This window comes from Salvelinus alpinus, chromosome 26 (genome assembly GCF_045679555.1).
Source record: "Salvelinus alpinus chromosome 26, SLU_Salpinus.1, whole genome shotgun sequence".
In the NCBI taxonomy this organism is placed as follows: domain Eukaryota; kingdom Metazoa; phylum Chordata; class Actinopteri; order Salmoniformes; family Salmonidae; genus Salvelinus; species Salvelinus alpinus.
This window is the reverse complement of record NC_092111.1, coordinates 28,702,315-28,720,252: the sequence shown is the minus strand read 5'-3', so window position 1 is coordinate 28,720,252 and position 17,938 is coordinate 28,702,315. Positions and strand designations below refer to the sequence as shown.

At 42.9% G+C, this 17,938-nt stretch overlaps 1 protein-coding gene across 7 annotated transcripts in view; it reads right to left on the bottom strand.

Moving 5' to 3' along the window:
- LOC139555089 (collagen alpha-1(XVI) chain-like) overlaps positions 1-17,938 on the bottom strand; it is a 123,662-nt gene that overhangs the window by 73,411 nt on the left and 32,313 nt on the right. For all 7 annotated transcript variants that reach the window (XM_071368568.1, XM_071368569.1, XM_071368563.1 and 4 more), the window contains exons 3-5: positions 17,178-17,246; positions 16,904-17,021; positions 529-652 (exon numbers count right to left, since the gene is read on the bottom strand). In XM_071368568.1, the coding sequence (XP_071224669.1) occupies positions 529-652; positions 16,904-17,021; positions 17,178-17,246 (311 nt within the window). The remainder of the gene's footprint in view (positions 1-528; positions 653-16,903; positions 17,022-17,177; positions 17,247-17,938) is intronic.

Sequence of the window (17,938 nt, the reverse complement as noted above, 5' to 3'; positions counted from 1 at the left end):
TGGAACAGATAGAGGAGAAAACAACAGAGAGAAAGATGGAGTGAGAGGGGAGAGATGAAAGAGGGAGCAGAAGAGAGAGCGAGAGAGATGGAGTGAGAGGGGAGAGATGAAAGAGGGAGCAGAAGAGAGAGCGAGAGAGATGGAGTGAGAGGGGAGAGATGAAAGAGGGAGCAGAAGAGAGAGCGAGAGAGATGGAGTGAGAGGGGAGAGATGAAAGAGGGAGCAGAAGAGAGAGCGAGAGAGATGGAGTGAGAGGGGAGAGATGAAAGAGGGAGCAGAAGAGAGAGCGAGAGAGATGGAGTGAGAGGGGAGAGATGAAAGAGGGAGCAGAAGAGAGAGCGAGAGAGATGGAGTGAGAGGGGAGAGATGAAAGAGGGAGCAGAAGAGAGAGCGAGAGAGATGAGTGAGAGGGGAGAGACAGAGGAGAGGAGAGAGTGTGATGGAGAGAAGGAAAAGGGGAGGAAAGAGCGTAATAAAAGAGGGTAGAGGACAGAGATGAGAGAGGGAGGTGAAAAGAGAAGTGTATACCTGTGGGAATCCCTGTTCATCAGAGATCTGGAAGAGGTAGATGTTGTCTCTCAGTGTTTTCTTCTTGAGGAGCAACGTGAAGACCAGCGTGAACTCATCAGGAAGACCATGGGGGAACACCTGACTGAGAAAACAAACTGTTAGACACACACACACACACAAAGTCTTGTACAGCTAACCTTGTGGGGACACGCAATTCAGTCCCATTCAAAATCGTATTTTCCCTAACCCCTAACCCTAACCGTAACACGTACTCTTACCCTAACCTTAACCTAAAAACCTCATCTTAACCCTAACCCTAGCTCCTAACCCTAAAACTAACCCTAGCTCCTAACCCTTCACTTAATTCTAACCCTAACCCTAATTCTAACCTTAACCCTAAACCCCCTAGAAATAGCATTTGATCTTGTGGGGACCAACAAAATATCCCCAGTTGGTCAAATTTTTGTTTGTTTATAACTATTCACAAGAATAGTTAAACACGTCCGTGGATACACATGGACATACACACTAATATACACATAACAGACATAACACACACACACACACACACATCCACAAGTGTGTGTATGTTTGCGCTGAGACACTGAGAGACAGAGGGAGAGACACAGAATGTGCGTGCGTGTGATGTAAGAATAAGGAGACAGGGACACCTGTCGTTAAGGAACGTGGTTAGTAAGATAAAAGCAGGTATAGTTACAGATGTGACGGTCATTACATTTTGTCAGATGGTTATTGTCATGCAAGAGACTGCCGGTCGCACGGTAATGGACCATAATTAACATAAACACATTTAGCATCTCCAGGCCTCCACGTAAACACGCCTCTGATGTGCGCCTTTGGAATACCTACATTTTAAAAAGTCCAATAAATCAACGTAATATACACCATCAACAATAAATCACTTATTTATTTTAGACAGGTCTAAAGAAACATTATGATATGAAGAACATGTATTTCAGAAGAACAAGCGCCGTGCCATAGGCTGTAGGCTTGTTCATTTAGCAGACAAGATATGCTTATATGTCCCTGGCTCATTATTTTATATTATATGATTTTATAGTAAGAAGCATATAATTGAAGTTATCTGAATAAAATAGAAACAATATTTTTCCCATTCTGTAGCGAGAGTGTCATACGACGTGGCTATGTTGAGAGTAAAAGTGATCATTAGAAACATGTCTAATATGCTAGATGTAGAGGTATTTGGCAACTTTAGCTATGAATGATACAAACATTAGAATGTCTTAGAAATCAAACATGTTTGGGCTGCATGATGCGACTACAGGCTATTGATGATTTGAGAAAGTAGCAAAAAATGCTTGATCTCTGTTCCTTGCCTCAGGCTGCACAGCTGTTCTCTCATCAAGTGATTATATTTTCAACCATCAGACTATTCTCAATTTAATCTTGTCTTTACTAATATATAAAATGACTTTTGATTTAGAATGGCCCATTATCAAAGGGGCAGGAACCGGGGCAAGAGAAAAAAAACATATCACCCATAGTGAATGGAGGCCATTTTCCCGCCGGTTCGTTTCACTCATGTTGTTTCACTCATGTAGGGTAGGCTACTCTGGTTATCACCATGTGATATTCCACCCAAACTCTGTAAGCCATGGGCTCTCCAACCTTGTCCCTGCAGCTACCCAGTGCTTATTTTGGGAAACCAAGTGAAATCTGTTCAGGAACATGGATAGTAACATCTTTTCACAAGGCTATTTCATTAAACTGTTGACAGTCCCTCTCTCGGTGTAATAGAAAAAGGAATAAAGGAGAGATGAGATGGAAACGCATGGTGGTGAGATATTCTGTATAGCTAAAGGTAAAGTGTCAACCAATTAATTATGAAAATATAACTATTACTGTTGAGCCTGAAAAACCCTGCAGCGTTGCCGTTCTTGACACAAACCGGTGCGCCTGGCTCCTACTACCATACCCATTTCAAAAGGCACTTCAATCTTTTGTCTTCCCGATTCATCCTTTGAATGGCACACATGCACAATCCATGTCTCAATTGTCTTAAGGCCTAAAAATCCTTCTTTAACCTGTCTCCTCCCATTCATCTACAATGATTTAAGTGGATTTAACAGGTGACATCAATAAGGGATCATGGCTTTCACCTGGATTCACCTGGTCAGTCTGTCATGGAAAGAGCAGGTGTTCTTAATGTTTTTATGCACTCAGTGTATACTCAGAAGATCTTTGAGGAGAACTGCGGTCCATTGTCTGAAACTACTGTCTCCGTAACTCCATGGCAGACAAAGGCTTCTTTTACAGCCCTGAAGGTGGTCTCAGCCGAAGTCTTGCTCCACTCAAGTAGGTCCATTCCCACCTTTTGCCACGGTCGTTCAGGAACGGAGGTAGGTATGAGCGGCTGTTCTGTGTTTTTGGCAGATTTCACACCTGTCGACTGCTTGTCGGATCTGGGATAAAATTCCTGGCCACCACACTGACTGCTGGGCCATTGCTTGGCACTTTGAGATTCCTTGATGTCCATCATGGATCTTTTGAAGTATTTCACCTCTGAGTGTCTGTGCTATTACAAGTCTTTCACCTTTCAGAATAGTGTTACCTGCCATGAAAGCTCCGTCCTGACCTGCCAGAAAGGTGCCACGTCTGTGTGCAGCTTGTGTTGTCCCGGCCATTTCGATAAGGCAGAACTTTTTGCAGGATTCGTCAGCTTGTTGTGCCTCTTTGGTCTGTTTCACTCGAGCCTCTGCAACTGGTAGTGAGGAAACGATGGTATCCACGTACACTATCGTCCAGTTGTAAGTCGCAGTGGATGGTGCGTCACCCATCGGTGCCCTCGACAGCGTATCTGCAGTGATGAGATTCTTCCCTGACACATGGACGATGTTGTAGGTGAATCTCAGAAGTCGCGGTGTAAATCGTAGGACCCTGATCTAGGGTTCTGGAGCCTAGCAACGGGAGCAGGGGTTTGTGGTCAGTTTCTGGTGTGAACTGCAGGACCTGAAGGTAAGGAGTCAGTCTTTCACATGCCTACGTGGCTGCTAAGGCCTTTTTCTCAATCTATGATTGGCATTTCTCTATATCAGTCATTCCTCTTGAGATGTATGTCACAGGTTTCCAAGTATTGTCAGCCTGTTTCTGAGTCAGCACCGCACCTACAGTTGAAGTCGGAAGTTTACATACACCTCAGCCAAATACATTTAAACTCAGTTTTCACAATTCCTCACATTTAATCCAAGTAAAAAATCCCTGTTTTAGGTCAGTTAGGATCACCACTTTATTTTAAGAATGTGAAATGTCAGAATAGAAGTAGAGAGAATGATTTATTTCAGCTTTTTTATCTTTCATCACATTCCCAGTGGGTCAGAAGTTACCATACACTCAATTAGTATTTTGTAGCATTGCCTTTAAATTGTTTAACTTGGGTCAAATGTTTCGGGTAGCCTTCCAGAAGCTTCCCACAATAAGTTGGGTGAATTTTGGCCCATTCCTCCTGACAGAGCTGGTGTAACTGAGTTAGGTTTGTAGGCCTCCTTGCTCGCACAGAGCTGGTGTAACTGAGTTAGGATTGTAGGCCTCCTTGCTCGCACACGCTTTTTCAGTTCTGCCCACAAATTTTCTATAGGATTGAGGTCAGGGCTTTGTGATGGCCACTCCAATACCTTGACTTTGTTGTCCTTAAGCCATTTTGCCACAACTTTGGAAGTATGCTTGGGGTCATTGTCCATTTGGAAGACCCATTTGCGACCAAGCTTTAACTTCCTGACTGATGTCTTGAGATGTTGCTTCCATATATCCACATAACTTCCTTTCCTCATGATGCCAACTATTTTGTGAAGTGCACCAGTCCCTCCTGCAGCAAAGCACCCCCACAACATGATGCTGCCACCCCCGTGCTTCACGGTTGGGATGGTGTTCTTCGGCTTGCAAGTCTCCCCCTTTTTCCTCCAAACATAACGATGGCCATTATGGCCAAACAGTTCTATTTTTGTTTCATCAGACCAGAGGAAATTTCTCCAAAAAGTACGATCTTTGTCCCCATGTGCAGTTGCAAACCGTAGTCTGTCTTTTTATGGCGGTTTTGGAGCAGTGGCTTCTTCCTTGCGGAGCAGCCTTTCAGGTTATGTCAATACAGGACTCGTTTTACTGTGGATATAGATACTTTTGTACCTGTTTCCTTCAGCATCTTCACAAGGTCCTTTGCTGTTGTTCTGGGATTGATTTGCACATTTCGCACCAAAGTACGTTCATCCATAGGAGACAGAACGCGTCTCCTTCCTGAGCGGTATGATGGCTGCATGGTCCCATGGTGTTTATACTTGCGTACTATTGTTTGTACAGATGAATGTGGTACCTTCAGGCGTTTGGAAATTGCTCCCAAGGATGATCCAGACTTGTGGAGGTCTACGATATTTTCTCTGAGGTCTTGACTGACTTCTTTTGATTTTCCCATGATGTCAAGCAAAGAGGCACTGAGTTTGAAGGTAGGCCTTAAACATCCACAGGTACACCTCCAATTGACTCAAATGATGTCAATTAGCCTAACAGAAGCTTCTAAAGCCATGACATAATTTTCTGGAATTTTCCAAGCTGTTTAAAGGCACAGTCAACTTTGTGTATTTAAACTTCTGACCCACTGGAATTGTGATACAGTGAATTATAAGTGAAACAATCTGTCTGTAAACAATTGTTGGAAAAATTACTTGTGTCATGCACAAAGTAGATGTCCTAACCGACTTGCCATAACTATAGTTTGTTAACAAGAAATTTGTGGAGTGGTTGAAAAAAGAAGTTTTAATGATTCCAATCTAAGTGTATGTAAACTTCCGACATCAACTGTATGTTGTATGACGATGAGTTTGCTGCAACCTTTGTCTCAGCCATGCACGAGTACTGAGCGAGTGCTTTTTGGAGGACTCAGTTCCTCCTTGAGCTTCTGAAAAGCAGTCTTTTGGGGATGCCCCAGCAACCCTCGTTCTTCTCTGGGCTCAGCTCATTCAATGGCATGCTGTACGTAGCCAGTTGGGGCAGAAACTTAGCAAGGTAGTTCGCCATGCCCATCAGTTGGCGAACATCTGCTACACAGATTCTGGCATCTCCCTGATTACCTTGCCTTTGTTGGGATGTGGCTCCAGTCCTGAAGCATTAACCCTGTGACCTAAGAAGATGACTTCATCCTTTGCAAAAGTACACTTTCCGTTGAGTGAGACACTCCTGCTGCAGTTTCTGTAGCACTTTGTGAAGTCTCTTGTTGTGTTCGTGTCTGTCACATCCAAACAACAGAATGTCGTCAGCATGGCACCCAGCACCCTTGGAAGTTCTCAAACATTTGAGGCAACGCTCGGGCACCGATAATATGCCAAATGTCAATCTGTTGAAGTGGTAAGTGGTACCTCCCAAATGGTGTGATGAAGGAAGTGAGGAGGTGTGACTCTGGAATGAGAAGGATTTGCCAAAATCCTGATTGAGCATCTAGCTTCGTGAAAAACTGCATTTGTCAACATTGCGAGTGTTTCATCTCCTCCTGGAAGAATGAAACGCTCTCTTATCACTGATTCATTCCCTCTGATGTCTTCATTGGCTTTCAAGACAACTTCCATCCCTGAGCACCATTCTGTGGGCTCTGTCACTTTGATTATAACATCTATGTTCTCCATCCTGACCAGCTCTCCATATATTTTTTCTCTCAAGGTGAGTGGAACACAATGTGATGTGAGTCCAACTGAAGCTGTTCTGACAGCCTCCTGTCATTTATTCCAACAACAATTATGTCTCTCATCAGACCTTCTTTGAGCATTCCAAAGTTACAATGCTCAGACAGCTTTTGTACAGCTGTGATGAGTGCCTCTGCACTCTCTCCCTCATCATTTGGGCTCTCTCAAAAATAACATTGTGTTTTCCTGAACAGTGCTTTCACATTGGCATACTTCTTTTTATCAGCATCAGTCAATGGCGATGCCCGCACTAACTTCTCTCCAGTAGCTCTCCTTATCACAAGCTCAGGACATGACTGCCCCAGCATGGATTTGTAGTCTACTTGTGTGCTGCTATAGCCCCTTGCTTTAGCTACTGTCATGGAGTTCACTAAATATTTTCATAAAGAAACTGATAAAACACACAAGTGCTAAATCAAGGTGACTTACAAAGATGAGGACCTAGATAGGGAGTGCAGTGATTTAGTGTCCACAACTAAAGAATAATTTTTGAATCTGAAAAGACACCTATCACAAAAGCATGCTACGTGCACATACTAAAATAAAGGAATGAGATGGGTAGAAGATATTCTCTGCTGCTGCCCGGCTCTCCAGGCACCATCGCATGAGCCTGAAGCCACAGACAGTCCAAACGTGTTTCTAAAAAGGAATTCTAAAAACAAATTTAAAGGCACTAATAAGTCATTTTACATTTAATTTGTATTCAATTCTAAGTAAGTCACAGCCTACTTGCACAATTTATAGAATATAATGATTTAATACAACAAAATAATGTTTAAATGCTGAGCGCTTTATGTCCCTACCAGCCTATTGTGTCGCTTCACAATGTATTTCTTTGTAGGATATAGCCTTGAAATATTTTTTATAATATAGCCTAAATAATTTAGGTACTGGTTGTTGCAAAAATGTTGATAGATCATTTTAGAAAGAGAGGGCCCAGATTGTCTAGCCCATCTGATTTGTAGGGATCCAGATTTTGCAGCTCTTTCAGAACATCAGCTGTCTGGATTTGGGCAAGTTGCTGCAGGGGTGCAGAGCTATTGGCTGGGGTAGGGGTAGCCAGGTGGAAAGCGTGGCCAGCTGTAGAAAAATCCTTATTGAAATGATCGATTATCGTAGATTTATCGGTGGTGACAGTGTTTACTAGCCTCAGTGCAGTGGGCAGCTGGGTGGAGGTGCTCTTATTCTCCATGGACTTTACAGTGTCCCAGAACTTTTTGGAATTAGTGCTACAGGATGCACATTTCTGTTTGAAAAAGCTAGCCTTAGCTTTCCTAACTGACTGTGTAGATTGGTTCCTGACTTCCGTGAAAAGTTGCATATCGCGGGGGCTATTCGATGCTAATGCAGAACGCCACCGGATGTTTTTGTGCTGGTCAAGGTCAGTCAAGTCTGGGGTGAACCAGGGGCTATATCTGTTCTTAGTTCTGCATTTTTTGAATGGGGCATGCTTATTTTAGATGGTGAGGAAAGCACTTTTAAAGAGCAACCAGGCATCCTCTACTGAAGGGATGAGGTCATTATCCTTCCAGGATATCTGGGCCAGGTCGATTAGAAAGGCCTGCTCGCTGAAGTGTTTAAGGGAGCGTTTGACAGTGATGAGGGGTGTTCGTTTGACTGCGGACCCATTACGGACGCAGGCAATGAGGCAGTGATCGCTGAGATCCTGGTTGAAGACAGCAGAGGTGTATTTAGAGGGCAAATTGGTCAGGATGATATCTAAGAGGGTGCCCATGGTTACAGATTTAGGGTTGTACCTGGTAGGTTCCTTGATCATTTGTGTCCCTCCCTGTCTCTCATGTAATTCCTCATCTCCCTGTACCTCCCTGTCTCTCATTTAATTCTTCATCTCCCTGTCTCTCATCTTATTCCTCATCTCCCTGTCTCTCCCTGTCTCTCATCTTATTCCTCATCTCCCTGTCTCTCATCTTATTCCTCATCTCCCTGTCTCTCTCTGTCTCTCATCTTATTCTTAATCTCCCTGTCTCTCATCTAATTCCTCATGTCCCTGTCTCTCATCTAATTCCTCCATCTCCCTGTCTCTCATCTAATTCCTCATCTCCCTGTCTCTCCCTCTCTCATCTAATTCCTCCATCTCCCTGTCTCTCATCTAATTCCTCATCTCCCTGTCTCTCCCTCTCTCATCTAATTCCTCATCTCCCTGTCTCTCCCAATACAGAAACACACACTAACAGTGATTGACAGAGTATAATATAGGCTACCATTTTTAAATAGGCACACACTGCAAGAATACACACACATATGCACGCAGAAAGACACGCAGGAAGCACACGCACGCACACACAGTTCTGGTTTTGTTGGCAGCTGGTTTCTCACTCTGAGAGAAGAGGGCTGACAGTGATTTATAACGTAGAGGGGATCCAAGGGAAATAACAGAAGAACTGCATACCTTACAAAGAGGGAGATATAAGTAAAGAGCGATGGAGGGGAGAAAGGAGATGTAAGTTGGACAAAGTATGAGTCATTGCCTATAGAGAATAGCAGCAATAGAGAGTGTATATGAGAATGGGGTGACAGAAAAGGACATTGAAAGAATGATCCATGCCCTGTGAAATGCCTTCAAAACCAGCCACCAGGGGAAACAGTGAGCGTTATTACCATCAAGTAGACCTGGGTTTTGTGGATGGGAATAATCCCATGACTCTTGGATCAGAAGGTTACGTGTCCGATCCTGGTGGTGGACACTGGTTTTTCATTTTTTACTTTACTGAGAGATATCGTGAGGCTACCCCATGAGCTATAATAACAATGGGTTACCCTCACGTATCTGAAATGACATGATCAACTGATGTTTACTGATCATGGAAAGCATTCAGTTACTTGATTTATAACTTTGATGATAGAGAGACTGTAAATATGTACTGTAAAAAAGTAAATATGCAATTGTTTTGCTTGGAATGAATGGACATTTGTAGTTCTGACTATGCTCTTCACGAGGTGATGACATACCAAATAGTTAGCTATAACATTTATTTAACAAACCCTTGAAAACGGCACATAGTTGTCAATGGTTTTAACAGAGCTGGGGTCTCCTTGTCCCCCAGCAGCCAAATGGAATGCTCTGCATCGTATTGTGAAGTGTTATTGAAAACAACCTATTATATTTCAATCATGCTCCTTTCAAACTCTTAATAGGAATTATGTCATGACGTTTTGGTAGTCGGAGGAACGGTGTTGGAGCTGTCCCAGTCTGAGCTACACAGAGACAGACACACACGTACACACAGCTATCTTTACAGCAGAACATATAGTCACCTCAGGGTTTGTTTCTCATGGAATCACCTGTCATCTTGACATGAACTGATAACCCTCTTTCACTCGTTCATACACTCGTTTATTTATTTGTTCCCTTTCTCCCCCCCTCCGTTGAGAAACAGAGCCACGTCTACAGTGTTTTAAATCAGAGAGGAGAGGCATCTGCTGATACTCTTATCCTTCACTTTACTTCTTCCAGACAGGGAGGGGGAGAGAGAGAAGAAACAACAAAGAGAAAGAGAAGAAAAGCAAGCAGATGTTTTCTTATGTATCTGTTTATTTACATCTCTGGAAGAGGGAGAGAAGAGGGGGGAAAGAATGAGAGTGCGAGAGAGATACATAGAGAGAGAGCGAGAGACAGAAAGAGAGAGATAGAGAGCGAGAGAGAGAGAAGCGAGAAAGATGGATAGAGAGAGATAGAGAGAGAGAGAATTTTTTTGTCTGAAGAAAGAGTCTGTCTCTCAACCAACAGTAATATGACTCCTAAACAGCAAATAGACCAGTGTTACATAGTGTTGATTTTTCAATGTCACATTTATAGGGTTGTTCAAGTGTTAAATTAACTCTGTAAGAGTTAAATTAACACTCATTGGTATTAATTTGCAGGTGGATTTTTAAAAATGGTTTGTTTTAATATGTATTTTTATGTACATTGATTAATTAATGTTATGCTACTCAAATATGCACTACTGTTCAAATGTTTGGGGTCACCTAAAAATGTCCTTGTTTTTGAAAGAAAAGCACATTTCTTGTACATTAAAATAAATCAAATTGATCAGAAATACAGTGTAGACATTGTTAATGTTGTAAATGACTATTGTAGCTGGAAACGTTTTTTTTGTTATATTTATTTTATGGAATATCTACATAGGCGTACAGAGGCCCATTATCAGCAACCATCACTCCTGTGTTCCAATGGCACAGTGTGTTAGCTAATCCAAGTTTATCATTTTAAAAGGCAAATTGATCATTAGAAAACCCTTTTGCAATTATGTTAGCACAGCTGAAAACTGTTGTTCTGATTAGAGAAGCAGTAAAACTGGCCTTCTTTAGACTAGTTGAGAGTCTGGAGCATCAGTATTTGTGGGTTCGATTACAGGCTCAAAATGGCCAGAAGGAAAGAACTTTGTTCTGAAACTCGTCAGTCTATTCTTGTTCTGAGAAATGAAGGCTATTCAATGCGAGAAATTGCCAAGAAACTGAAGATCTCGTACAACGCTGTGTACTACTCACAGAACAGAACAGCGCCAACTGTCGCTAACCAGAATAGAAAAGGAGTGGGAGGCCCCGGTGCACAGCTGAGCAAGAGGACAAGTAAATTAGAGGGTCTAGTTTAAGAAACAGACAACTCACAAGTCCTCAACTGGCAGCTTGATTTTAATTGTAACATTTTTCTAAATCTGTTACTTGGACTTATTGCACCCGCTACTGAAATGGTTGTTCCAGTTTAGATGATTTAGGTTGTCTCATATCTTAGTCTTAAAAATTCTAAATGTTGGTTAATCAACATTTTGGAAGCCAACATAAAGTGAAATACGGGCCTGATTTTGCTTGTAAACCATGAGTTTCAGGCCACTGTATTAGTCTAAAACGAGGCCCTCAAAATAAGACCTTATGAAATATGTGTTCTATTGTGTTAAATTATTTAATTTGAATGATTACATATTGGCTTAGGATGTAACTTGGTGAAGGCCACAGGACTGAGAATGGATGAATGCAACTACGATGTCTCTCACTAACAAATACAGTCATGGGTGGTAAATCTACAATTCACTTGAAAGGCAAGGCACTGGGAAATATTTAAATAATGTTTTACATCAAGCAGTGTGATAATGTATCACCAAAAAGTCTGGACCTGGTTGGTTGGGGAGTGTTGCTGCACAGCTATTTTCAGGTCTCTCCAGAGATGTTCGATTGGGTTCAGGTCTGGGCTGTGGCTGGGTCACTCAAGGACATTCAGAGACTTGCCCCGAAGCTCCTCATGCATTGTCTTGGTTGTGTGTTTAGGGTCAGTGTCCTCTTGCAAGGTGAACCTTCGGCCCAGTCTGAGGCCCAGAGAGCTCTGGAGCAGGTTTTCATCATCAAGGATTTCTCTGTACTTTACTCAGGTCATTTTTGCCTCAATACTGACTAGTCTCCCAGTTCCTGCAGCTGAAAAACACCCCCACAGCATGATGCTGCCACCACCATGCTTCACTGTAGGGATGGTGCCAGGTTTCCTCCAGACGTGACGCTTTGCATTCAGGCCAGTCTTGGTTTCATCAGACCAGAGAATCTGTTTCTCAAAATCTGAGAGTCTTTAGTTGCCTTTTGGAAAACTCCAAGCGGGCTGTTATGTAGCTTTTACTGAGGAGTGGCTTCCATCTGGCCACTCTACCATAAAGCCCTGATTGGTGTAGTGCTGCAAAGATGGTTGTCCTTCTGGAAGGTTCTCCTATCTTCACAGAGGAATTCTAGAGCTCTGTCAGTGACCATCTGGTTTTTGGTCACCTCCCTGACCAAGGCCCTTCTCCCCCAATTGCTCAGTTTGGCTGGGCGGCAGGCTCTAGTCTTGGTGGTTCAAAACCTCTTCCTTTTAAGAATGATGGAGGACACTGTGTTCTTGGGGACCATCAATGCTGCAGACATTTTTTGGTACCCTTCCCCAGATCTGTGCCTCGACACAATCCTGTCTCGGCGCTCAACGGACAATTCCTTTTACCTCATGGCTTGGTTTTTGATTTGACATGCACTGTCAACTGTGGGACCTTATATAGACAGGTGTGTGCCTTTCCAAATCATGTCCAATCAATTTAATTTACCACAGGTAGACTCCAATAAAGTTGTAGAAAGGATGTTCAATGGAAACAGGATGCAGCTGAGCTCAATTTCGTGTCTCATAGCAAGTATTTTTGTTTTTTATTTTTTATAAATTAGCAAAAATGTCTAAATACCTGTTTAGGCTTTGTCATTATGGGGTATTGTGTGTAGATTGCTGATATTTTTATTTATTTAATACATTTTGGAATAAGGCTATAACATACCAAAATGTGGAAAAAGTCAAGGGGTCTGAATGTGTTCTGAAGGCACCCCCACTAGATTGCGCTACTTTAAAGAAGACAGCTTCTCCATCCTGGAAGGAGAAATCAATCATTTCCAAGCCCAGGGACATGTACTAGTGTGTGGCGACCTAAATGTCAGAACTGGACAACTGGAGGAGATAGCATTCCCTGCCCCATATGCTCTCCTAGGCACAACTATGACAACATAACCAACAAAAACAGGTCACAACTCCTACAGGTCTGTCGCACGATGGGCATGTACATAGTCAATGGTAGGCTTCGAGGGGACTCCTATGGTATGCACACCTATAGCTTATCACTTGGCAGTAGTAATGTAGACTACTTTATCACTGACCTCAATCCAGAGTCTCTCAGAACGTTCAGTCAGCCCACTGACACCCCAATGACAGCAAAATCCCAGTCTACTTGAACAGAGTAATGCTCAATCATGAGGCATCAAAGCCAAAGGAACTGAATAATATTAAGAAATGCTATAGATGGAAGGAAAGTAGTGTGGAAACCTACCAAAAAACAACAACAAATTCAATACCTTTTAGACAACTTACTGGACCAAACTTTCACTATAATAGTGATGGTGTAAACTTGGCAGTAGAAAATCTAAACAGTAAATTTGACCTTTCAGCTTCCCTCTCAGCTTCCCTATCAAATCTAAACATTTCAAGCAGACAACCTAAGAAAATTAACAACAATGACAAATGGTTTGATGAAGAACGCAAAAACCTAAGAAAGAAATTGAGAAACCTATCCAACCAAAAACATAGACACCCAGAAAACCTGAGCCTTCACTATTGTGAATCACTAAAACAATACAGAAATACACTATGGAAAAAGAAATAACAGCCTGTCAGAAATCATCTCAATGTAATTGAAGAATCCATAGACTCTAACCGCTTCTGTGAAAATTGGAAAACACTAACCAAACAACAACACGAAGAGTTATCTATCCAAAACGGAGATGTATGGATAAACCACTTCTCCAATCTTTTTGGCCCTATATCAAAGAACAAACAGCAAAAACATATACATGATCAAATGCAAATCTTAGAATAAAATATTAAAGACTACCAGAACCCACTGGATCCCCAGTTACATTGAATGAACTACCAGGACAAAATACAAACCCTCCAACCCAAAAAGGCCTGTGGTGTTGATGGTATCCTAAATGAAATGATCAAATATACATAACATCATCCTTATCGCTGGCATCTTACCCAGACGGATCACAAAAATCCACAACAGTGTAGACAAATTTGACCCCAATAACTACCGTGGGATATGCGTCAACAGCAACCTTGGGAAATCAGACTCGTACATTTCCTCAGTGAAAACAATGTACTGAGCAAATTTCTAATTGGCTTTTTAGCCAAAGTACCGTACGACAGACCACGTATTCACCCTGCACACTAATTGACAAACAAATAAACCAAAACAAAGGCAATGTCTTCTCATGCTTTGTTGACTTCAAAAAAGCTTTTGACTCAAATTGGCATGAAGGTCTGCTCTACAAATTGATGGAAAGTGGTGTTGGGGAAAAAAACATACGAAATTATCAAATCCATGTACACAAACAAAATGTGTGCGGTTAAAATTGGCAAAAAACACACACATTTCTTTCCACAGGGCCGTGGGGTGAGACATGGATGCAGCTTAAGCCCCACCCTCTTCAACATTTATATCAACGAATTGGCGAGGGCACTAGAATAGTCTGCAAATCCCAGCCTCACCCTAGTAGAATCTGAAGTCAAATGTCTACTGTTTGCCGATGATCTGGTGCTTCTGTCTCCAACCAAGGAGGGCCTACAGCAGCACCTAGATATTCTGCACAGATTCTGCAATACCTGGGCCCTGACAGTAAATCTCAGTAAGACAAAAATAATGATGTTCCAAAAAAGGTCCAGTTGCCAGGACCTCAAATACAAATTCCATCTAGACACTGTTGCCCTAGAGCACACAAAAAACAATACATACCTCGGCCTAAACATTCGCGCCACAGGTAACTTCCAAAAGCTTTGAACGATCTGAGAGACAAGGCAAGACGGGCCTTCTATGCCATCAAAAGGAACATAAAATGTACCAATTAGGATCCGGAAAAATATATTTGAATCAATTATAAAACCCATTTCCCTTTATAGTTGTGAGGTCTGGGGTCCGCTCACCAACCAAGATTTCACAAAATGGGACAAACACGAAATTGAGACTGCATGCAGAATTCACTATGTAGTAGTGATAGAGGATCTACTCTGTGGGGCTGATGAGATGGAGAGAGAGAGAGAGATGTAGTAGTGATAGAGGATCTACTCTGTGGGGCTGATGAGATGGAGAGAGAGAGAGAGAGATGTAGTAGTGATAGAGGATCTACTCTGTGGGGCTGATGAGATGGAGAGAGAGAGAGAGATGTAGTAGTGATAGAGGATCTACTCTGTGGGGCTGATGAGATGGGAAAATAGAGAGAGAGAGATGTAGTAGTGATAGAGGATCTACTCTGTGGGGCTGATGAGATGGGGAGAGAGAGAGAGATGTAGTAGTGATAGAGGATCTACTCTTTTGGGCTGATGAGATGGGGAGAGAGAGATGTAGTAGTGATAGAGGATCTACTCTGTGGGGCTGATGAGATGGGGAGAGAGAGAGAGATGTAGTAGTGATAGAGGATCTACTCTGTGGGGCCGATGAGATGGGGAGAGAGAGAGAGATGTAGTAGTGATAGAGGATCTACTCTGTGGGGCTGATGAGATGGGGAGAGAGAGAGAGATGTAGTAGTGATAGAGGATCTACTCTGTGGGGCTGATGAGATGGGGAGAGAGAGAGAGATGTAGTAGTGATAGAGGATCTACTCTGTGGGGCTGATGAGATGGGGAGAGAGAGAGATGTAGTGATAGAGGATCTACTCTGTGGGGCTGATGAGATGGAGAGAGAGAGAAATGTAGTAGTGATAGAGATCTACTCTTTTGGGCTGATGAGATGGGAAAATAGAGAGAGATGTAGTAGTGATAGAGGATCTACTCTGTGGGGCTGATGAGATGGGGAGAGAGAGAGAGATGTAGTAGTGATAGAGGATCTACTCTTTTGGGCTGATGAGATGGGAAAATAGAGAGAGATGTAGTAGTGATAGAGGATCTACTCTGTGGGGCTGATGAGATGGGGAGAGAGAGAGAGATGTAGTAGTGATAGAGGATCTACTCTGTGGGGCTGATGAGATGGGGAGAGAGAGAGATGTAGTGATAGAGGATCTACTCTGTGGGGCTGATGAGATGGAGAGAGAGAGAGAGAGAGATGTAGTAGTGATAGAGGATCTACTCTGTGGGGCTGATGAGATGGAGAGAGAGAGAGAGATGTAGTAGTGATAGAGGATCTACTCTTTTGGGCTGATGAGATGGGAAAATAGAGAGAGATGTAGTAGTGATAGAGGATCTACTCTGTGGGGCTGATGAGATGGGGAGAGAGAGAGAGATGTAGTAGTGATAGAGAATCTACTCTGTGGGGCTGATGAGATGGGGAGAGAGAGAGATGTAGTGATAGAGGATCTACTCTGTGGGGCTGATGAGATGGAGAGAGAGAGAGAGAGATGTAGTAGTGATAAAGATCTACTCTGTGGGGCTGATGAGATGGAGAGAGAGAGAGAGATGTAGTAGTGATAGAGGATCTACTCTTTTGGGCTGATGAGATGGGAAAATAGAGAGAGATGTAGTAGTGATAGAGGATCTACTCTGTGAGGCTGATGAGATGGGGAGAGAGAGAGAGATGTAGTAGTGATAGAGGATCTACTCTGTGGGGCCGATGAGATGGGGAGAGAGAGAGAGATGTAGTAGTGATAGAGGATCTACTCTGTGGGGCTGATGAGATGGGAAAATAGAGAGAGAGAGAGATGTAGTAGTGATAGAGGATCTACTCTGTGGGGCTGATGAGATGGGGAGAGAGAGAGAGATGTAGTAGTGATAGAGGATCTACTCTGTGGGGCTGATGAGATGGGAAAATAGAGAGAGAGAGAGATGTAGTAGTGATAGAGGATCTACTCTGTGGGGCTGATGAGATGGGGAGAGAGAGAGAGATGTGGTAGTGATAGATGATCTACTCTGTGGGGCTGATGAGATGGAGAGAGAGATGTAGTAGTGATAGAGGATCTACTCTTTTGGGCTGATGAGATGGGAAAATAGAGAGAGAGAGAGAGAGAGAGAGAGAGGGAGAGAGTCAGATAGAGAGATATAAAGAGAGAGCTAGCAGCAGTGATGGAGGGATGGGGACCTACTATGTCAGGCGATGAAATGGAAAAAGACAGAAGGAGAGAGGGAGAGACAGAGGGTGACAGACAAAGAAAGAGAGTTAGTAGTGAAGGAGGGAGGGAGGAGGACATACTCTGTGGGGTGGATGAGTGCTGTCTTGCCCAGTCGGAGGATAACGGGTCCTCGGGGGTTACGGATCTTCCTGACCGCTGCTGTCTTGAGCAGGGAGAAGCGCCGCACCAGATTGAAACCTGCATCAAATCCATCACCACATTAATCCTCAGGCCAGGCAGAGTAATCAATCACAGAGAGGAGCCACAGTAGATCAGACAGGATAAACAAGGTGAGTGGTACTAACTGTTTTGGGTGTGTGTGTGCATGTGTTTGTGCGTGCGTGTATCATTTACCTGTGATGTTGTGTCTGGCCGTCTGAGGGAACTTCCAGTCATCTACCTGTTGGGAAGGGCATTGTACTTCTGGAGAGAGAGAATGAGACAGAGGAGAGAGTAAGAAGGCGAGATGGACAGGACAAAATACATGTTGTGTGAAATGCCATTCAGACAAAGGACACACAGTAACGTCAGAGTAAAATAAATAGATATGGTGATTAAGACAGACACTGTCCTTTACTACTGTATATAAAACACTTCCCCCCCATGTACAGGTCAGCCTCAGGTCATACTGTGGAGAACACACAAAATCTGTCAGTGTTTCAAATACAGGAGGTTGGTGGCACCTTTGGGGAGGACGGGCTCATGGTAAAGGCTGGAGCGGAATATGTGGAATGGAAACCATGTGTTTGATGCCATTCCATTGACTCCGTTCCAGCAATTATTATGAGCCGTCCTCCCCTCAGCAGCCTCCACTAGAGGTCGACCGATTATGATTTTTCAACGGCGATACCGATACCGATTATTGGAGGACCAAAAAAGCCGATACCGATTAATCGGCCGATTTCTAAAAATGTATTTGTAATAATGACAATTACAACAATACTGAATGAACACTTATTTTAACTTAATATAATACATCAATAAAAATCAATTTAGCCTCAAATAAATAATGAAACATGTTCAATTTGGTTTAAATAATGCAAAAACAAAGTGTTGGAGAAGTAAAAGTGCAATATATGCCATGTAAAAAAGCTAACGTTTGAGTTCCTTGCTCA